Here is a 22,432-nt window from a genome sequence, read left to right as displayed (position 1 = left end):
TCATTGGAGCGGTTAGGCACCGCTTCAAAACAAAAAAGAAAATCTTATATACATACATATGTATACTGTACATGTAGGGTTCCTGAGACCCTCTTGTGTTTGTATGTGTGCACTTGTGCGTGTCTGTGCCTGTACGCTCACACACACACACACTATGAATCTGTGCAGAATGTGACCGAGTACCACGCTGCGATCGACGGGGCCGCCGGCCGGCTGGCAGAGAAGACGGAGCGCCTGTCCCTGGCAGACAGAGACCTGGTCCAGAGCGCTGACGACCACTCTGAACACCTGGAGAGACAGGCCGACGACCTAGAGGAGTAAGAGAAAGAGACAGTAAACATGAATTTAGTATGAGTTGGCGGTATTAAGCTGACACTTTTAGTCAGAGACATTTACAATTTATGCAACACAAGAAAAAGACATAAATATGACATGGTGGAAAGGACAGAGCAATTTAGCTAAAATGGCTATGCTACAGAATAAAAATGTTCGGTTTCACAATGTGGCTGTGTAACTGATTCAAAACCATTTCTAAAATAGCACTTCCATCGGGTCTTCTGCAGTATTGCATTGGCTTAGGGCATTAATAATTAACATGACATGATAAATGATGATTATATGCAGGGTTGATTTCTTTTGAACTTAATCTACTCTACAATTACATCATTTAATTTGTAACATTTCTTCATTTGGTTTGACATCAAATTTTGATTTAGTTTTAGTCATAGTCTTTTGAATAAAATGTCATTTAGTTTTAGTCCTATTTTAGTCATCTGACAAGTTTTAGTTTTAGTTTTATTCGACAAACATTTTCAGTCATTGTTTTAGCCGACGAAATCAACACTGCACTCTGTTGTTCCCCCATGCAGGGATTTGAAGCGCAGTGATGCCAACGGGTTCGTCCAGAAGGCTATAAGTGCCGCCAACGTCTACAACAACATTGTGAAATACATCGACGATGCCAACATCACGTCACTGACCACCCTGGATGCGTCCCGAAGAGCTGAGGATGTATGTTCAATTACATACATAAACAAATACTACTGTACTGTATATGCATGTAAACTCTCTGGCACGGTATACACTAACACTAATGTTACTTACTGTATATACGGTAGTATCTCTTCATCAAATAGTTGTAGGAAACCCCTATTAAAAAACTGTGCAGTCAAAAAGTTGCATCTAACTCTCAGATTTAAATGAAGATATTTTTGCTTAATTAGGGGCCACCCTGGTTAGAGCATATGCCTTTCATGCGGAAGGTTGTGGGTTCGAACCCTGCCTTGGGTCATGCAAGGGCATGCAGTCTCAACGGTAACAAGACAACTCACACCGTTTCTGTTTTCCTCCCAGAATTTTCCCCAGTGAGGGGTGGGAGAGGCTGGACTGAATTTCTCTAACTATAAACTTTCATGACAGCAGAACAGCCTAAATACAAATATAATTTATGAAAAGCTACTACAGTGAAGTCTGTTCACAGAAGTTGTTGTAGGATATGTGGGGATTATTTGATGAGGTACTATTTGAGTGGGCAAAACCTTACATATACTAAATAATACTAAATTGTTTATAGGGTCAATATGAGTAAAATAATATAGCCTTTCCACAGGAGTATCTTTTTATATTTTTCCAAAAAGAATACAAACAGCCAATAGCATTATTCAAAGTTATCCCCCTCACTGGGGAAAATTCCGGGAGGAAAAGCGGGCTAGCACCGGGGTGAGTTGTCCAGTGTTCGTCTCAACGGGTCCATAATGCTAAATCAAAGTCTCCTGAGGAGGCGCGTCTGAACTTAAGCCTGTCCTGGACGGGGTATCCGGGCGCAAAAACAAATCCACTGATGGATAGTTAGATTTGAATCAGTCAAGACTTTTATTTTGTTCCATTTACATAACTGTTTTTGTTTCATTCCTCGCTCTGTGTTGTTGTAGGCTACTGCAGGGATCAAGACGCAGCTTGGATTCCTGCTGACACAGGCCGACAATGTTTTTAAGGAGTCTGTCACGCTACGCTCGGAACAACTTGGTAAGAAGCATTTCACTTGTGATTCCCACAGTTCAATTTGTATTTTCTTTTTAAAATAATAATCATATTATTATCAAAAGTAGAGCCTTGGATTCCCCCTATGCCTCCAGCAAATCCAACCCTTGTGACTTCCCTTCATGCTTTGTGGTGTCTGGTTTCCTTGACAGAGGTAGAAGGCGAAGTGGCCGACAAGCTGAAGTATATCGAGGAGACCCAGGAGACCATGGATCTGAACAGCAGGAAACTGGCTGAAGTTGTCCAGGACATCAGTGGCATTCAGGCGGGTAAGAAGAACTCACATTATTTCACGTCTAGTTTATTGTGAAATGAGAATTATGAAATGGGAAGGGGTATACTGTAGTGCAGATGACAGTGGAACATTTTCATTCACACGGGTGAACTGTGCAGTGCACTGTGTGTGTGTGTGTGTGTGTGTGTGTGTGTGTGTGTGTGTGTGTGTGTGTGTGTGTGTGTGTGTGTGTGTGTGTGTGTGTGTGTGTGTGTGTGTGTGTGTGTGTGTGTGTGTGTGTGTGTGTGTGTGTGTGTGTGTGTGTGTGTGTGTGTGTGTGTGTGTTTGCGTGTGTGTGTGTTTTAAGCAGGGGGGCAGTCAGACAGATATTTTGTGAAGCCACAAGGAAATCGGGATTTCCTGAAAGTTCATATAATGGCCTGTTGTGGCGCTGTCATTGGGCCCAAAAAACCCCATAGCCCCATAGAAGTCCATGTATTTGGGCCCAACGTCACCTAGACTGTATTACCTTAATAAACATGGTCATGAATACTTTCTGCTTCCAGTCACTAGTTTAAAGTCTCATTTCTAATGTCATAATATTCTTTTTGGAAAATTATGGTCCCATTTATAATTTTCTTTACCATAAAGTCACGCATGTTCTGAGGGGCTTGGCTACCGTTACAGTCTATGATCGGGATTCCCCACCGACTCGAGTCAAAATAAAAACCAACTAAGAAGAAGGGGGGAAGTCCCGCCTCGTTGTCTGGGCCAGCCAATGGGCCAGCTGGGCCCAAACGGATCTAGAAAGATGGCGACTTACAATTCAAGGACTGACAGGCTTCATTTTACGTTCATGTTAGACCCGGGGAACGCTTTGTCCATATCTTTTACAGTCTATGGTTTTAAGGCACACAATAGTGCCACTTTAGGTCACCCGGCGGTACTGCGGCTGTTCATACTCCAAACATACATAGGGACAGTCACACAGGGACAGCACGCACCGCTCCAAAAATCGAGAAGGAAAGAAAGTAAAGAAAGAAACCTAATTCAAAGACCGTCATTTCCTAACGTGCTCTTCATGGCGACTTTGTAGACAGAACGCCAAAGCGTCTGGAGGACACCCAGGGAATCGCGGAGAGAACGCTGAACCGCTCCGTGGAGGTCCTCCAGACCGTCACCCCCATCAGCACCAAGGTGGAGGAGTGGGCGGCCAACATGAGGAACAACGAGTACTCCACAGAGGCCTTCCAAAGGGCCGTCATCTCTGCCGGGGACGCAGGTAGTACCAGTGTTGTTTTTGGCAGCAAATTTCTATTTTAGTTTTAGTCATAGTCTCTTGAATAGGTTTCACTTAGTTTTAGTCACATTTTAGTCACCTGGAATGTTCTAGTGTTTAGTCTAGTTTTAGTCGACTAAATGTCATACGGTTTTACTCGACTAAATCTACAGTTGTTTTAGTCGACTGAAATGTGTTTTGACAGGCCTTGATGTCGTTGTAATGACATATTTTACACTTTGGTTGCATGCTGAAAATAGCAGATCTACAATCTCGCAACGCGTCGCAGCAACCCAGCATAAAACTGGATCTCTTGTCCAATAGTCCCTTCCTAACATTTTAGTCTAGTTTTTATTTGTTGACGAAATTGTCAGTATATTTAGTCTTAGTTTTAGTCATCATAGATTCATTTTTATTTAGTTTTTATTTAGTTTTAGTCAGTGAAAAAAAGGTAGTCTGCGAACATTTTTCATCTTAGTTTTAGTCGACGAAAACAACACTGCCTGAACCCAGTGGTGGAATAAACCATTCTGACCCAAGATCAGATCCTATAACGCACAGAAGAATGGTGGGAACGGTGGGAAGAATGGGATAAGTACTATTTTGTTTTAGGTAGAAGTATCAATACTGCAAGGTAGAGCTACTGCGTTACAAGTAAAAGTCCAAAATTCAGAATGTACAAAAGTATTGGCATCAAAATGTACGTAAAGTACCAAAAGTAGATAGTACTCACTATGCAGAATGTCTCATTTCAAGTTTTCAAATGTATCAAAATATTTTGAAAATAGCAGATTGGCTATTTTCAAATAGCCGATATGTATATAGTGCTGAAGTGTTTACTGTATAAAAGTACAATATTTGCCTCTGAGATGTAGTGGAGTAGAAGTAAAAGTATTCGGAAATTGGAAATACTCAAATAAAGTACATAAACCTCAAAATTGTACTTAAGTAGAGTAAATGTATTTAGTTACTTTCCACCACTGCCTGAACCTCATACAAAGGTCTTGGACGGTTTTAAGTTTTGTGCTGAGAGAAAACCATATTGGATGGAGATTAGATGAGACGTGACATGACACAACATGATATAGGCTACACGTGACATGAGATGAGATTAGTCCAATCATGAAGCAGATCAGACGATGAAGCTATGGACAAAGCTATGGGCGCTATTCATTTGGGGTTTGGGGTTAGAGCCGTGTTTGGCATTAGAGGCTGCCAGTCCTAACAAAGGAGTTTAGATACTGCCGGAGAGGTTCTACACAGGGCAAAAGAAAAGTATGCATCCTTATCAAAGTCTTGTTTGGTATCACTTTAAATGGCGTTTCCTCTCTGTTGACGTGGTTCACAGTGGATCAACTGAACACGATGATGCCTGAACTGCTGGACAAGCTGAAGGTGGTGGAGGAGAAGAAACCAGTCAACAATGTGACCACCAACATCCTGAGGATAAGGGAGCTCATAGCGCAGGCTAGGAGTGTAGCCAAAAAGGTCAGTATATGGAGCAGTTGAACGCTGGTGATTCTGTACATTAGGGCGAACGAGAGATCTTTTGATTTGAGATCTACATGATTCTCCCACAGTGGCACACTAAAGGCTGTGACTTACCATTCTTGAGTGTTACATGCAAAGCTGTGTCTGTCTGCTGAAAGTCTATAGTCCAATCAACACCACACTTTGTATAACAATGCCAGTAGGTCATATGGCCGCATACTGTACAGGTATACAGATTTAAGCAGTGATATCATGTGGCAGCAACAGCGGGCGCCCCTCACTTCACACAAGTGTTTTTCACATACAGTAATATGTAAAAAGGGTATAAAAATACTATTATTATTTTATACCTCATACCGTCATGGAGGATTGATGTCACAGGTCCACATTGGCGTCAAGTCCAATATCCATATACTGGCTTGTGTGGAATGGATCCTAATCCTAGTTTTCCTCTAATTGTGGTTTCTCTGTGGCGTTCATACCATCAAACGTCGTCATCCTCACCTCAGGTGCAAGTGTCCATGAAGTTCAATGGCCACTCCTCGGTGGAGGTGCATCCTCACGCTAACCTGGAGGAACTGAAGACGGTGACGTCCATCAGCCTGTTCATCAGAGTGGACCCCGACACGGACCCCATCGAGGACCGCTTCATCTTCTACCTGGGAGACAGAAATGTGAGATATTATATCTTGTTTTCTTTTTAGCTGCTGGGAAACATGTTGTCATTTGAAAACATAGATAACGGCATAAACAGCGAGCTGTGTTCCAGTCACCAGAGGCTATTCATTTGCAGCCCGTTCACAGCAGTGTGACAACGAAACATAATGACTATAGACATCATTCAGATTTAGGCTGAACTATAGAGATGCATGGGATGGTTGTCAAAGTGAAGCGGACCAGCATAATAAATTGGAGGACGGCTAAATCCGGGGTGATCCAAGCAAGAACCCTAAATCTCCCTCAATCTTTTTGGTACCCTGTTCCTAATCCTTGTACGTTACTAGTTGTTTACTTTGCAAACTTGGAACCAGAGGACAAGGGTAAAGATAAAAATACATGAAACGGAACAGGAGATGAATAATTTGTACTTCAAAACGAACACCTTTGAAAGTACACTGTTGCCTTTTTCAAGGGGTCTCCATGAGACGCCTGTGTGTGTGTGTGTGTGTGTGTGTGTGTGTGTGTGTGTGTGTGTGTGTGTGTGTGAGTGTGAGTGTGAGTGTGAGTGTGAGTGTGAGTGTGAGTGTGAGTGTGAGTGTGAGTGTGAGTGTGCGCGCGTTTCTGCGTGCATGCAACATCAAAGATTGGGACCATTTGCATAAATACCATTGGATCGCTACCCACCAGGGCACAGAGACAGAAGGGCCTCTCTGTTCTGTTTATATGGCCTGATTTATACTTGGTTGTGGGCCGCGGTGTTGCACATCGGAAAATATAGCAGATCTACACGTGCACAATGCGTTGCCACATGGCGCTTTGAGAGCTTGTAGATCTGCCTATTTCCATGCGCAACAACCCACGCGCAGCTACGTATAACTCAGGCTTGACGGTACTTCACCATGGTGATTCCACAGCCACTGGCATCTATGCAGCGGCTCTGCTTCACAGCTATTGAGCCCTCAGTAATCACTCCCAGCATGACCCCATCCATGCAGTCAAACATGACGGATGGGCGTGTTTTTAAACCATTCTGACCTGAGATCAGATTCTAAAAATGTCTATTACATCCTGAAAGTTTCATTATTAACCCATTCTGACCTGAGATCAGATTCTAAAAGTGTCTTCGATTTTTTTCAAAAATAGCAGACCTACAAGCTCGTATCGCGCCACTCGGTGGCGCGATATGAGCTTGTAGATCTGCTATTTTTCAATAGCTAAAGCATAACATGATGCCAACACCAAAATGGGTGCCCTTTCAGAATGGGTTAAATAGTCATGGAAAGAAATATAATGATGTCCCGCAGAAATGTCATTATACTGTATTTATTTCGTGTGTAATTGACAGTATCTCTTAATTAGGGTTTTGGACATATTTGATATAATTATGTCAACACTGTGACCCAGAATGGATATCGTATGGGATTTGGTATAGGTTTATTATTTTATTTATTTTTATTGAATACTGTATTCGGTAGAAATGTAAACAGCACGTGGTAGAGTCAGACAAAATAGGCTAAAGGGATATAACACAAAAAGGTCCAGGGGACTTGTTTCCATGGTGGTCCTATATATTCAATTAATCAAAATAGCATAATGCATTTACACAAAAATACATGTCATCAACAAATACAAGCACTATGTACAAAGGAGAAAAAAGAAAAAAATGCAGCAGCGAGTGACACCTCCTTTCGACGGGAATTTGCATTCACCTCCCCTTGTGGTATCCTGATAGATGACGTTTCAGGCCATACACATGCTTTCGTTTAATGGATGGTGTCAGGGTGTTCCACATTTTGGTGGCAGAGTAGTGAGAATTTCCCCTGGTTTGCTTTGCATTTGGGTGGTACCAGCCAGGTCATTGTTGCTCCCTCTAGTGTTGTGGCTGTGGGTGTCACTCACTTTGGAGAAGTAGTCAGGCAGGTATGAGGGTATTGAGGGTGCAGTCCCCCATCTTAAATTCCAAGATTGCTGACCTCCCTAATTGCTGCATGTCACATAGTAATATTATGATATGGCATGTATGTGTTGACCTGTCATCTTCTGAGCTGACCTGACTGTTCTAGTTATTTGCATTTGCCGACATACTGTAGATATTGCATAGCATTATGAATGATTATGTACACTACACTATCAAAAGTCTTATTGTGCCCAGGCGGTGGCGTAACCGTCTGGGCACCCGACTAGTAATCCAATCGCAGTGTGCCGCGGGTTCGACTCCCGAGCCCGACACGGCCTTTACTGCATGTCTTCCCCCATCTCTCTCCCGTTTCCTGTCAGCCTACTGTCTGTCCCTTCAAAAAACCAATAAAAGGCTTAAGCCGCAAAATAAATATCTTTAAAAGTCTTATTGTGCAAATATTCTGGTAAAAGCTCTACTAGTCATCCCCACAGTATGTTATTATCGATATTGAGGTATTTGATCAGACATATTGTCATATTTAAGTTTGTCGATGTTTGTCCATATACAGTATGCATACAGTTATTATACAGTACATAATCAAGACTTTTGATTTGAGCTGTAAGAGGCGGACACTGAATATATTGCTGTAGTATGATTATGTAGTAGTTATATAGTCTCCGTGGGGTGGAAACCTTTATGACAAAATCTGTTCGCATTCAAAAATGGCAAAAGTAGCAGATCTATAAGCTCAAAACGCATTGCTTCGCACTGCGTTTCGAGCTTGTGGAGTATGGTTCAAGTTAGGCCGAAATGAGTTTTCTTCGACGGGTGGCTGGCATCTCCCTTAGAGATAGGGTGAGAAGTTTAGTCACACGAGAGAGACTCAGAGTAGAGTCGCTGCTTCTTCGCCTCTACATAGTAGTGTTAAATGATTGGTGCTGTGTCTTCCTACACTACAGGGCATGAAGGACTACATGGGCCTGGCCATCAAGAATGACAACCTGGTGTTCGTGTACAACCTCGGCAGTGACGACGTGGAGATCCCGCTGAGTTCAAAGCCTGTCAGCCAGTGGCCTGCAGTCTTCAACTACATCAAAGTAGAGAGGTACTACTGTACACACTCACTGTACACACTGTCAGCCAGTGGCCTGCGGTATTCAACTACATCAAAGTAGAGAGGTACTGCTGTACACACTCACGTTACTTAGAGAGCAATGGTTCCCAAACGTTTTAGCCTGTGACCCAAAAGAGAGATTAGATGTTTGCCCGGGACCCAAACTAGTGAAAAATAACTACTTACCCCATTAAACATTTCTTTCTATAACATTTCTTTCTTTCTTTCTTTCTTTCTTTCTTTCTTTCTTTCTTTCTTTCTTTCTTTCTTTCTTTCTTTCTTTCTTTCTTTCTTTCTTTCTTTCTTTCTTTCAAATCATTGATTCTAATTCATGAACCTTTTTGGGGAATGTTTATTGAGAATGTTTAGAAATACTAATAATTAAAAACAAAATGTAGGAAACCAAATAATATAGTGTTTGGGAAGCACTGACTTTAGAGATCCAAGGTTATGCAGCGTATGCCTGTAACAAGTGTCGACGACGACGTCCTGACGTGTTTGTTTCTCCGTGCTCTCTTCTCGGCGTGTTCCTCGGCGGCAGGTTGGGCAGACATGGAAAGCTCTTCCTCACCGTGCCCAGTCAGAGCTCCACGGACGAGCAGAAGTTCATCCAGAAAGGGGAAGCTCCGGGCACGGACGCACTGTTTGATATCGACCCCAAAGATGTGGTCTTCTTTGTGGGTGGCGTTCCGAATGATGTCAAGGTAGGTACCACCACTGAGTTTGGACCGTGTCAAAATGCTCTTGAGATTGTCTTTTAAGCATGTGGACGGATTTAAGACTGAGTTTAAGTTTGTCGGTCATGTCGCTGCAATGACTTTAGTTTAGTTGATACAATCAACTGATCCTTAACCACTTAAACCCTATATATTTTATTGAATGGGGTCCCCCAGGTATTTGGTCCCCTCTTTTTCCCCCTCTACATGTACAAGCTCTCGACTGGCTCCATTGCAGCGCATTGTTGTGAGCTTGTACATTATTGCTGACTGTACAGCATACCTATAATAGGGATACTGTAGGGTTCATGTTTAAATTTAAATGCTGATTATGTATTCCTTTTAGCTGCCACCTCCTCTCAGCCTTGCTCCGTTTGTGGGGTGCATCGAGATGGCCTCCATCAACAACGACGTCATCAGCCTGTATAATTTCAAAGAGACCCACAAGGTTGATGTGGTCACATCAGCACCATGTCCCAGGTACCCCTACTGTGGCTGTTCTGCTATTCCTTAAGTTCACAGGTTCACATTTATTTTCTAAGGAAAATAAATATCTAAGGATAATGCTAATAATAATTAACTATTAATTCAATGATTTTTGCTTTTGCTTTCAGATACAAGTTGGCATTCTCTCAGAGTCGTATTGTCAGCTACCTGTTTGATGGAACAGGCTATGCACTCATCAATAACATTGAGAGGAGGGGCAAGTTTGGCGTTGTGACCAGATTTGACATCGCTGTACGAACGGTAGCAAACAATGGTGTACTACTGCTCATGGTCAATGGAGTAAGTTTAACCAGAGGTTATAGTTAATCCCAAGTTTAAATATTTGTTGTTCCGAAACTTAACACGGCTGTTTATAAGCTATGATGTTTTTTAATTCATTTTTTACCTTTTCTTTCTCAGGATAAATTCTTCCTATTGGAATTAAAGAATGGCTACCTGCGCCTCATGTATGACTTTGGCTTTAGCAACGGGCCAAATCTTATGGAGAACAACATACCAAAACTGAAGATCAACGATGCACGTTACCATGAGGTACATATGCAACATACAACATTGCTTTTAATTGATCTTTTATTTTATTTTTTTTGTTATTCATGTCCTCACTGTATTGCATTACTGCTTGTTTTTTAATGTCGTTGCCTTGCTTTTCTTTTATTCTCCATTGTTCTGTAAAGCACTTTGAGCTGCATTTCATGTCATGAAAGGTGCTATACAAATAAAGTTTTATTATTATTATTATTATTATATAGGCCTCTCATCCTCACCACAAGCCAGAAGCAAACCATCGCAAAGAGAGTGAGTGAAACGGTACAATTATAACAATCTGCACTTTTGTCCATTTTATTTCCACAGGTGTCGGTGATTTACCATCAGTCAAAGAAGGTGATCCTACTGGTGGACAAGAGTCACGTCAAGTCCATGGAGAACCCAAAGACCACACTGCCTTTCTCAGACCTCTACATCGGAGGAGCACCTTCACAAATCCTCCTTTCCAGGTGAGTGTGCCACTGCCAGCCTGCATCACTGCAACAACTGTAAACGTCATGCATTCTGCTTCATGGTAAATACAAGCAGATCCAGAAACTGAGTTTGTAGCTGTTTTCGCTATTAAAAAAAAACACACTATTGATACGTTTATTCAAATGTATTAAATAAATTAGTTTGACTAAGTGTTGCACCCCTAATGTCAATGCTCTTAGTCTTAAAGAACGGGTTACATTCACCTCCACAGGCCTGAGCTGTCCTCTGTGCTGGGCCTGAAAGGTTGCGTCAAAGGCTTCCAGTTCCAGAAGAAAGACTTTAACCTTCTGGAGGAGCCCGGTACCATTGGTATCAGCAACGGATGCCCAGAGGAGTCCTTTGTAAGTACAGTGTCACTCCACATACCTGTTACAGTATGATGCTACACCTTGCATATCGTTGCCGTCGGGTAGAAACCGCGTAAGTCCATATTCTTCTTCTTCTTCTTTTTCCTGCCTGTCTACTTCCTGATTGGTTAGTCATTTCGACCAGTTTTTTTTTTTCGACCAATGACAAAGCTTCTAGGAAATTTTTTGAATGCATATTGTGGCCCCTAGATGTGTCACAGAGATTAAATCTTTTGGGAGTGTTTTACTCACTGCTGGATGTCTGAATACCAAAAAATAATACAAAATAATTGTTAACATTTTGAGAAATATTGCTTATAGCAGCTTTAGTGCCCTATTTCGTCATGCAAGAGTGTCACACCAAAGCAGTGAAAATAGCAGATCTAGAAGCTCACTGTAGATCGGCTATTTTCACTATTTTATTTAATGTTTAAAATAAACAAGGAAGGAAGGATTTAGACATACAAGTTTTCCACCCGACAGCGACAGTATTAATCTAGGATTGTTCCAAGTAAAGGGTAGACTAGAGAGTAGCGCACGCACGCACACACGCACGCACGCACACGCACACGCACACACACACACACACACACACACACACACACACACACACACACACACACACACACACACACCCCACACTAAAACAAACACAATACCTCAAATCATCTTCAAGTGAGAAAAAATGATGTCAGTGCAGCTGGCGCCTGAGCCAATCAATATCCCCATTGTGGGCTCAGTGAAGCGTAAGCTGACAGGACGAGGCAGTTTGATGTGAGGTGAGAGTGAGATGTGTGTTTTCATCGCCGGCAGATGTCCCGTAAAGCCTACTTCACTGGAGCAGGCTACCTGGGGTCAACGGCCAAGATTTCACCGTTCGATTCCTTTGAGGGCGGACTCAACTTCAGAACTCTGCAACAGTCTGGACAACTGTTCTACCACAAAGAGGGGGTAAGCGCATCTCTCTATGTGTCTTACGTGTTAAGTGTTATGAAAATTGTGTTGATAAGTGATTAAATATCACACTGGATGTTCAAATCATAATAACATCATACCCCACCCTGCCCATTTCAAGAGACCACCAAACCTATCTCATGCTAACGACAGAGCTTAGACCGTACTGGATATTTGAATGGGTGGGCCGTGTTAGCCAGACGCCAATCTGCCGGTGCAAAAACAAAAAGTCAAAATATTTTTTTTAAAGAAAACCATGATATTTATTTTATTTATGTTATATTACCATTAGAATTGTGTGTTTGAGAACCAGCGTCATAGACTGTGACCGTCGTCCAGTGTAGTGAAGTGATGGTTCCATTGCAGACGGATGAGTTCAGCATCTCCCTGGAGAACGGAGCTGTGGTGCTCAACACCAAAGGGACCAAGGTCAAGTCCACCAAGAGGCAGTACCACGACGGAAGGACTCACTTCATTGTGGCGTCGGTAAACAACCAGAAGTAAGCTCCTTCCGACGTACACAACCCTCAGACCCTCAGACTTTAAAACACTGCTGGGTCCGCGGAACCCCCGGGGGTCTTTGAGTGGGTTCCAGGGGGGTCCCCAGCGAAATGAAGAATAGCTTAAACACGGGTGCAGTACTTAGTTTTGACAGTTTTTGGTTTAGACTAGTCATTGGTTAGACCAGTCATTAGTCCTGCAACTACAACGTATCTCAAACCCTCACCCTAACCCTAACCTCCCACGGGGCAGCACACCTAAACCTAACCTTAACCCATGTCTAACCAATGACCAGTCTAAACTAAGTATGCACCCCCTTAAACACACTTCTGTATTCTGTATTTAAAGGTATGATAGATAGATAGATAGATAGATTGATAGATTGATAGATTGATAGATTGATAGATTGATTGATTGATTGAAAACCAGTTTGAACAAATGTCTGACTAAGTGCTGGCCTGTCTATCCAAGGTATGAGCTGATAGTGGATGACAAAGACAAACAGGAGAAGAAACGTCCATCATCTGCCACACCATCCTCATCAGATCCCTCTGTGAAGACTTTCTACTTGGGCGGGGCTCCCAGCAGCACCATCAAGAACTTCACAGGCTGCATCAGCTATGTCTACATCAACAGGTATACCCCACAGAGTGTGTACTGTGTGTATATATATATATGCTTCATGGTGTGTGTAATTGATTGAAAATAAAAAAAATTGGGGTCCTTGGCCTTATGTGATTGATTGTCTATGCAATGATAATGATAATGAACTTTATTTATATAGCACCTTTCAGAGCAAGGTTCCAAAGTGCTGTACAGTACAAGGTTAAAAAAAAACACAAACAACATATAGCAAATCATAATCAAGGGCAGTTTAAAAACTAGAAACATAAAATAGAAATGGACAATCTCCTTTATAAAGGGTAAAAAACATTCTGCGCAGAGCAAGATGGATGCAAGATAGATACTATAGCCTACTACTGTATATGTGAGATGGGGCGTTTGTTATGTACGGTACGGTACATGGAAATGTACAGAACATACCTTGGGGAAATTAGACAGTGGAACAGATGGCATCTGTTTCATGTCTCTCCAGACTGCATTGTAATTACAGATTTAGCTTAGAGAGAGAGAGAGAGAGAGAGAGAGAGAGAGAGAGAGAGAGAGAGACTCAAATAAATCTTGAACTTAAGAGTTTGAGAACATTGTTTGTTGCCATGGAAACACAGTTGCTTTGTTGTGCTGAGAGTCTCTCTCTCTCTCTCTCCTGCAGACAGGACAGGGACATTGAGCCTGAGGACTTCCAGCGCTACACAGAGAACGTGGGAGCCTCTCTCCAGGACTGTCCTGTGGAGGGACCACCTGCTGCCCTGCAGTCCAAGTCCAAACACACCCAGTCCAGGAAGGTACTGTAACACTTGAACAAACTAATCCCATCCCAATGATATTTCAATGTATGGAGATCTCTGCATCTGTCAGTCTTTGTCCCTTTTATGCCATATATTCTTCTGCCTTATACACATGCGTCACATGTGACGTTTCATTCAGGACGTGGTCTGTGCCATTTTGAAATAGGGCTAAACAGTCAGTTGAAACCAATGGGAAACGGTGCAGAAGTCGTCCAAAGTCAGGGTTTTTGGTGAGAATTCCTAGTTTTCATCGTTAGTTTCAAATAGGAACCGATAGAATAACAGCTAAGAAGACGTTCTAGCACTAGGACGAAGCATTTGCATCCCAAGCATAGACTGTAACAAATATGGACAAAGCGTTCTCCGGGTCTAACATGAACGTAAAGCCTGTTATTGTAAGTCGCCATCTTTCTAGATCCGTTTTGGCCCAGCTGGCCATTCGCTGGCCCAGACAACGAGGCGGGACTTCCCCCCTTCTTCTCCGTTGGTTTTTATTTTGACTCGAGTGGGAGGGGAATCCCGATCATAGACTGTAACGGTAGCCACGCCCGTCAGAACATGCGCGACTTTATGGTCATTTTTTTAATAAATGGGACCATCATTTTCCAAAAAGAATATTATGACATTAGAAATGAGACTTTAAACTAGTGACTGGAAGCAGAAAGTATTCATGACCATGTTTATTACGGTAATACAGTCTAGGTGAAGTTGGGCCAAAATACATGGACTTCTATGGGGCTATGGGTTTTTCTGGTTCCAATGACAGCGCCACAACAGGCCATTATATGAACTTTCAGGAAATCCCGATTTCCTCAGTGGCTTCACAAAATATCTGTCTGACTGCCCCCCTGATCCCAAGTCACAGATATACTGCTCGCATGATCGAAAACGCATGATCGTCATTGTTGATCAAATGTGGCACATGTTCAGTACTACATTGACATTGATCATTCAGCCCAAATCACTAAATGTCAACCCATGCACGCTTGCTATCTGCTTTCTCACTAAGGTGGGCAGAGACAAGTTCAGCCTCCCGCTCGGCCTCATGGGACTGAGGAGCGATGGCCATGAGCCGTCCGAGGCAGAAGTGACGCCCTGCTACTTGTCCTCGAGGCCCCGAGCTGCCCGCCAAGCCCACCGCTATGGCGGCGTCGGCCATAGCAGACAAGAGTACACAGACCTCCCACAATCTCTTTCTGAGAGGTGAGTGTATGGCGGTAGCGCCCTTTGGAATAACCTTAAAGGTCAAGTCTGTTTAGAAACTCACTCATGTGAAATGCCCCACACTTCCCCTTCAAGAGTTTGTCGGTGCCTTTAGCGCACGGCTGAGTAAATCCTCCTCCCATCATGTCCCAGGTCCCACTTCTCGCTGTCTCTGAAGACCCAGTCGTCGTTCGGTCTCATATTTTATGTATCAGACGAGCAGGAGGACAACTTCATGTCTGTGTTCCTGGCTCATGGGAAGCTGGTGTACACATTCAACGTGGCTGACCAGAGAGTCAAGATCAGGAGCCACGAGAAATACAATGACGGAGCATGGCACAATGTAAGTTGCATGACTTATCCTTTTTGAGCAAAAGGTTTTTGTAGAGGTTTTTCAAAGGTCAGGATTGAGAACATTCCCAACACCTTATGGTTTAAGGACACCGTTAAGGACTACATCACAGTTTCAACACAGTAAAATCATCCCTGTTACTTTAACGTACAAACGTGACATTTGTATATTCTCTGAGTTACAAATGGATAAATGAACACTGAGGATTTGGGTTGAGGCCTCTGAATTGGAACGGTCACAGTAGTTGCTGTGACAGTTCCAATTCAGAGGCATCATCCCTCATTGTTACTGTTCTCTCTATAGTAATAGGATATTTAGACAAAGCCTGTCACAATGTTTAGAGCAGTTAGTAGTTACCTATCCTAATTAATACATTTCCCATTAGTAAATAAATAAAAATCACGCTTTCAACACATGTCTGCATTCATTCATACATACAGTGACAACCTCATCTCTCCTCTCTCTCCCTGCTTCAGATTATTTTTATCCGTGACAGAAACATGGGTCGATTAATAATTGATGGGCTCACCGTGCTGGAAGACAAAGCCCAGGGCAGCAATGTCTCCTGGCACGTCACGGGGCCCCTCTACGTCGGTGGTGTTCCCCCAGGGAGAGCCCAGAAGAACATTCAGGTACGCTTCACGAAGTTCACGTGCTTTGGGAACTGTGGGGACCGATGCTAAGGCTAAATGGGGCGGAAGACATGGGGCAATACTTGAACCTGAGACCAGATTCTACAAATGTCTTCTAAATCCTGACAGTTTTTGGAAAAACGTATCAGTGATGCTCAAACCTTTTCATGTTAACCTTTTTCAGAATTATCTGTATTTGGCCACGGACCCCCATCTGAAAGTATTTAATGACAGGGACCCCCCCAGAAGCAAATATTTGAGTTAAAAACGTTCGCAGTGGCAGAATATATATTCAATGCACACATTTTTTTTATTTTTCAAAAATAGCAAATCTACAAGCTTGTAGCGTAGCACTCGGTGCCGCGCTATGAGCTTGTAGATGTGCTATTTTTCAATAGCTAAAGTTTAACATAATGGTTAAAGTAGTTAAAAGCTAAGGTGATACAGATGCATTATGTGATGTGTTTTTTGTTTCAAAAAAGGTTTTTAGTTAAAGGGTTAAAGCCCTATATTCCGATGGTAATCGTTGATATATTTGGTATTTGTTCCGTAAAAAGAGTTTCTCTGTCGCTCCATCTCTGTAATAAATAGAGAATAAATCTTCAGGCTGGGAATCCAATCCTTCAAAGATCGTTTATCTGCTTCATTTTATGTGTCTGCTCTGCTCATGTTTTTGTTTCATCACTTCATCAATTTGTACTTGTTTGTGTACTGTAGCCTATCCTGTGTGAGTTTTCCCACTTTAACAATACAATTGCTATACTGTACCTGTTACTCAACAAACACTATTATTGTCTCCACCAGGCCGAAGGCATGTGGGGAGAGTATGTTTTGCACTCCGTCCGTCCGCGTGTCCGTCCGTGTGTCCGTGTGTCCGTGTGTGTGTCCGTGTGTCCGTGTGTCTGTGAACAGCTAATCTCGGCCACCGTTAACCCGGTCGATGCCATATTTTGCACACACACTCCCTGGATGCCAACCATGAACCTCTGCCCCAAACTTTCCAGAACGGCCTGTTATAGCGCCACCAGGAGGCCGCTTTGTGCAAAACAAGTTTTTGCACAGTACACCTACAGATTTTGTCCAAACATCACGCAAATTGGTACACAGTCTCTCTAGAGCCATTCAACGAAACGGGTCTTTCACATTTATCAGACTCCATCCTGATTGGTTAAGATTGGCTTCCAAAGTTCACAGGAGTGCTCAGTTTCAAACAAAATGCTGCAAATCATGAACACATTGCGTGATTTCCGTGAAATTGTGCACCCACATTCCCACTAGGCCGAGGACGAAATGCCACATGAACAATTTCAACTCAGCCTCAAGGTGGCGCTATAACTGGCCGAAAAGTGTTTTTACCTCTAACTGCACGGATCTGTGGATAACCTGGTGGAGACCTGTGCCCGGAAGGGCACTTTTTCTAGTTGTTATTATTATTATACTGTTATTGAGATATAGAGCTATTGAATACTTATTTGAACAAAGAAATGTCAATTACACCCCCTTTAACTTCAAAGCCAACAAAACCAACAGGGTTGAATGGAAAACTATTCACAATGTAGCAACTAAGGAACTTTATGAAACATTCAGAGACAGTAAAAATTCTTCTTTGCAATTTATAACCCACTGGTCTTTCTAGCACATAATATATGGTCATACTGGGATGCACTAGCTCTGATCTAGCACAGATTTCGATGATGTTCCCACAAGAAAGCAGGCAAGCAGGAAACTGCCACGGAGACGGCCCCAACACTTTGAACTCCGCAAGACGCCATTCTGTGTTATTAATATATGTCTTCCTGACATTTTTTACAGGCTGTATATTGTGCACTGCATATCTGTAACCACGCCGTTAATGCATAATATACACTTCCGCTGTACTCTCTCTCTCTCTCTCTCTCTCTCTCTCCCTGCAGAGAAACTCTGCCTATAGCTTTACCGGCTGTGTGAAGAACCTGCAGCTCGATGGCCAGTGGCTGTCTGCGGCAGCTCAGAGGTTCGGCGTCACGCCGTGCTTTGAAGGGCTCTCTGAGCCAGGCACTTTCTTCTCTGAGGAGGGAGGATACGTCGTCCTGGGTAGCGTTTGACTTGAACCTTTTCTTCTGCTCCAATGCAAACTATGCATTACTGTTAAGGTCATGGACCCCCACCATAACTCAGTACAAATGGAACCGTAAATGAAACCACTATGTGAGTTACAGACCTGGAATTAGGGTCTGTTTGGTTCCAAGGGTCCATGATTGACCCCTGGGAGTAGTGAGACAAAATAACTCTATAACATAAGACAGCGGGGAGCAAAATGTGAAAGTTGGAATCTGGTGTGTGCCACATGATGCAGTAGATTTGAACCCACGATGTGACTGTCATTACAGCATGTGCTGTATAGGGTATATGTATAGGGTTTTATTTGTCTTCTCTAACATACAATCCTAGCTGTTCCACCACCTAAGGCTAAGTCCTATTTTATACCATTGTTAAGATTCATTAGAAAACATTATGTTAAGATTTCCTTTGCCCACAGCTGCTGGTATGTCAGTGACCAAGCTGAGACTCACTCGGTTAGGATGGACCATACTGTATGAGTCTGACACCCCCAATGCAGCTGTGACTCTGTTGGTGGGGGGGGAAGTAGGGGCTGAAGTGAGGGGTGTGAAGAGTTGAATTAAGGCCTCAAGGTCTTTGTGAGCTCAGTCAAGCTGCAGCTGTTGCACCGAGCAATTTCACACCCAACTGCCGTCAGCTCAGGTTTTTACACGTGCACGCAGTGCAGAGAATTAAATATTATAAATATATGGACTGTCTGGACCACTGAGAGAGAAGGAAATAAAAGTTGAGGCCCAGACAAAGGGAAATGGACACTCTGAAATGACTCCGTCCTCCTCTCTGTCCCTCTGGGGTTTTCTCCTCCCACAGATGACACGTTCAACCTGGGCCAGAGATTTGAGCTGGTGGTGGAGGTGCGCCCCCGTGTGGCGTCTGGCGTGCTACTGCATGTGTACACTGCCGAGCAGGAGTATCTCACCCTGTACATTCATCAAGGGGCGGTAGGTCTTTCTTACAGATATAGTATTATACATATCTTTGCTGTCGGGCAGAAACCTTGTATGTCCACATTTTAGCTTTTTAGGTTTTCTTTTTTTTTTTTTTCAATTAATGCCCTGCTTCATCGTACAAGAGTGTCGCACAAAGGTTGTGAAAATAGCAGATCTACAAGCACAGTAGCACACAACTTGTGCTGTGAGCTTGTAGATTGGCTATTTTCACTATTTTAATGTTTTTTTTTTTAAATAATAATAAAAAAAGGAAATGTTTTGGACATTCACCACATTTCCACCTGAAAGCAACAATATGATTTGACAGATATAACAGATATTTACAAAAGAAAAATCATGTAGTTTTGTCAGTAAAAATGCCAATCAATCAAAAGACAGTTTATCCTTGATAATAATGATTGATGTCGATTGCTGATGCTACATAGTACATACTGATACTGGCCTATATGTCTAGGTGGTGGTCCTGGTGAACAATGGAGTACGTGACTTCTTCACGCATGTGTCTCCGAGACAGGGCCTGTGTGCTGGAGGATGGCACAGAATTACTGGTGAGAACACACTCTAAAAACAACACAGCACAGCTCTCCCAAACATGTAAGACTAAAGGTCCTTGCACACCGGGAGCGTGAACACGTCAAACTATTAATTTGGTGATGCCTTGTTCATACAGGTTGATTCTGATACGAGTGCAGGTGCTTTTATTTGTGGGTGACCGTGAAAAGCAACTCATTGTGAAAGATATTTGTCACTTTGTCGTGTGGATTTGTCATGACACAAACGGCAGTGAATGCCAATTTATCGCATGAAATAAACGCACCTGGTGGTGTGTGAGGACCACTTAACCCTAGAACACTAAACACGGGTGATTTTCACCCGGACTGTCCGGACACTTTTTTTTTTTTTGTAATTTCCATAATGTTGCTGATGTCTGAGGTGGGTCTTCCAGTACCTTCATGATGCTCAGTGACATCATAGAAGGTAGGTTTGTTTCCCTGCCCACATCCCTGGTTTTTTCTAAAGGCAGGTGTTCGGGTGAATTTCACCCGGTTTTAGTGATAGAGTGATAGAGAAAAACCCCATACACTCACAATGGGCTTTATTTTCTTTTTTTCTTCTTCCACTGGACCATTCTCACATGTCCCATGAATGGGTGGACCAAAGGAGAAGTTCCCAGCTCCATTATTTGTTTTTTAGGAATTTGTTTAAAATTATACACACGTTTTTCACTGATTTTTCCCCCCTATGATAGGGTGCCCCCATGATTTAAAATGTTAGTTTTTTGTGAAAAGTCATCATGAAATATAAAAGAAGAGTACCTCAAGTTGCCATGTATTGCTGTACTTCAATTTATTTTGATGAGAAGTATTTTTATGGAATATTTTACAATTTAGTGAGTTTAGTGATAACAAAAAGAATGTTACTGTTCTAGGGTTAAAGCCCATATGGTTATATATGAGTCCCTCAGGGCTCTATCATCACTCGACATTAAATATCTTCGCTGAAGAATCTACAAGCAATCTACTGTACAGCTTGTAGAACTGAAGATCTATTTTCTGTGGAAGTTTTCCCCGCAATACGGATTCTGGGGTTTAAGAGGTTATAGGATCCAAGCACTGTATATTAACTATTCCCTCCCTGTTTGATGGCAGTGATCCGAGATGCTAACGTTGTCCAGCTGGATGTGGACTCTGAGGTCAACCACGTGGTGGGACCTCTAAATCACAGCTCCACGGATAACGGCACGCCTGTTTTCATTGGTGGAGCTCCAGGTGGGTGACCGTCCGGGATCAACTACAGTATCCTATTTTTAGATTGACCATCATTTCCCAGTTATCGCAGAATCAGAGCGTATGACTAATATCTATTGGGGGGCACTCGTTAGTCCGACTTGCATTAGTCCGACATTCCGTTAGTCCGACTACGTGGCCGATTAAGACTCACCCTGTGGCTTCCACGTGCGGTTGTGTTTAGGGGTAGTGTTTTTTGGGGATAGGGTTACTGTCTGAGTTATGGGTGTCGGATTATTGGAACGTCGGACTAATGCTATGCACCCATACATATTATAATAGAAAAGCAAAAAAAAATGTTTTCAAATGCATTGCATTGTTCCTTGTTCCAGACTCTCTCCTCCCAGAAGGCGTTGCTACCAAGAAGGGTTACGTAGGCTGTATGAGGAACCTGACGATCAATGGCAGCCAAGCAAGCCTCAACAAAGCCGCTCTGGTCAGCGGAGCAGTCAGCGTTGGCACGTGTCCAGCGGCATAAAGCCAGAAAGGTGCAGTCACACATGTACGACTGAAGAGAAGAGTTCAAGTGTGTCAAAGTTTAACTCCACACGATGGCACCTGCCGCGACAATACTTTGTAGACAGAAGCTCCACCCTCCACCAGAGGGGTGGACTGGAAGTGACACGATGCATAGCAGACGATCATGTGTGACTGTACTTCTGTGTTGCATGATGAAAATATGAGATCTACAAGCTCATAAGCTTGCTGTTTTCGGTGCGCAACACAGTCATATATGACGGAGTATAAATTAAGTATAACGTATGTGCCAATGAATCACCACTATCATCCCGAGCTTCACAACACTGACCAAACACTGTTTTTTTGTTTGTTTTTTTTAATCAGAAATTGATGTTTCAGGAGGACATAATGTTTAACTCTTTCTCAGATGTTTGTCTTCATGTCTGTCTTTTGTGTTTTGTTGATTATCTTCTTGGTTTTTTTTTTTTTTTTACAACTCTGCCATCAAAAATGTGATCTGATTGGAAAATGTTAAGTGGACAATAATAAAAAATTCTTAAGGTACCTATAATGTATTTTAATCTTCTGTGTTTCATCATTATGCCTTATTCCCACATGCACTCAAATAGGAATAACAATGTTTAGACATTGTTGGACTCAACTCAGCCTCAACTCAGTACTTTCTGTTCCACCTCCTCAATCTCTATGCACATTTTTTAAGCTTTAATGTGTTTCTTATTATCATTTTTTCTTATTTTTTACTGTTTCCTCCTGATGAATAAATGATCTTTTACAAA

The 22,432-nt window shown here is 42.6% G+C and overlaps 1 protein-coding gene across 2 annotated transcripts in view; it reads left to right on the top strand.

The window, feature by feature from the left end:
* The window catches only part of lama4 (laminin, alpha 4), a 73,132-nt gene extending 50,700 nt beyond the window's left edge, over nucleotides 1-22,432 (top strand). For both annotated transcript variants that reach the window (XM_083790746.1, XM_083790745.1), the window contains exons 15-40: nucleotides 169-317; nucleotides 870-1,011; nucleotides 1,932-2,025; nucleotides 2,193-2,309; nucleotides 3,351-3,536; nucleotides 4,882-5,021; nucleotides 5,534-5,698; nucleotides 8,544-8,689; nucleotides 9,240-9,402; nucleotides 9,761-9,894; nucleotides 10,029-10,200; nucleotides 10,321-10,452; nucleotides 10,774-10,916; nucleotides 11,153-11,282; nucleotides 12,102-12,239; nucleotides 12,609-12,742; nucleotides 13,215-13,379; nucleotides 14,017-14,149; nucleotides 15,162-15,355; nucleotides 15,509-15,698; nucleotides 16,184-16,339; nucleotides 18,253-18,412; nucleotides 19,250-19,380; nucleotides 19,844-19,937; nucleotides 21,039-21,158; nucleotides 21,509-22,432. In XM_083790746.1, coding sequence (XP_083646872.1) covers nucleotides 169-317; nucleotides 870-1,011; nucleotides 1,932-2,025; nucleotides 2,193-2,309; nucleotides 3,351-3,536; nucleotides 4,882-5,021; nucleotides 5,534-5,698; nucleotides 8,544-8,689; nucleotides 9,240-9,402; nucleotides 9,761-9,894; nucleotides 10,029-10,200; nucleotides 10,321-10,452; nucleotides 10,774-10,916; nucleotides 11,153-11,282; nucleotides 12,102-12,239; nucleotides 12,609-12,742; nucleotides 13,215-13,379; nucleotides 14,017-14,149; nucleotides 15,162-15,355; nucleotides 15,509-15,698; nucleotides 16,184-16,339; nucleotides 18,253-18,412; nucleotides 19,250-19,380; nucleotides 19,844-19,937; nucleotides 21,039-21,158; nucleotides 21,509-21,654 — 3,774 coding nt within the window. In that variant the 3' untranslated portion in view covers nucleotides 21,655-22,432. The remainder of the gene's footprint in view (nucleotides 1-168; nucleotides 318-869; nucleotides 1,012-1,931; nucleotides 2,026-2,192; nucleotides 2,310-3,350; nucleotides 3,537-4,881; nucleotides 5,022-5,533; nucleotides 5,699-8,543; nucleotides 8,690-9,239; nucleotides 9,403-9,760; nucleotides 9,895-10,028; nucleotides 10,201-10,320; nucleotides 10,453-10,773; nucleotides 10,917-11,152; nucleotides 11,283-12,101; nucleotides 12,240-12,608; nucleotides 12,743-13,214; nucleotides 13,380-14,016; nucleotides 14,150-15,161; nucleotides 15,356-15,508; nucleotides 15,699-16,183; nucleotides 16,340-18,252; nucleotides 18,413-19,249; nucleotides 19,381-19,843; nucleotides 19,938-21,038; nucleotides 21,159-21,508) is intronic.

Source organism: Protomyctophum parallelum, assembly GCF_964188405.1.
Source record: "Protomyctophum parallelum genome assembly, chromosome: 19".
In the NCBI taxonomy this organism is placed as follows: Eukaryota; Metazoa; Chordata; class Actinopteri; order Myctophiformes; family Myctophidae; genus Protomyctophum; species Protomyctophum parallelum.
This window is presented reverse-complemented; position numbering and strand designations above follow the sequence as displayed.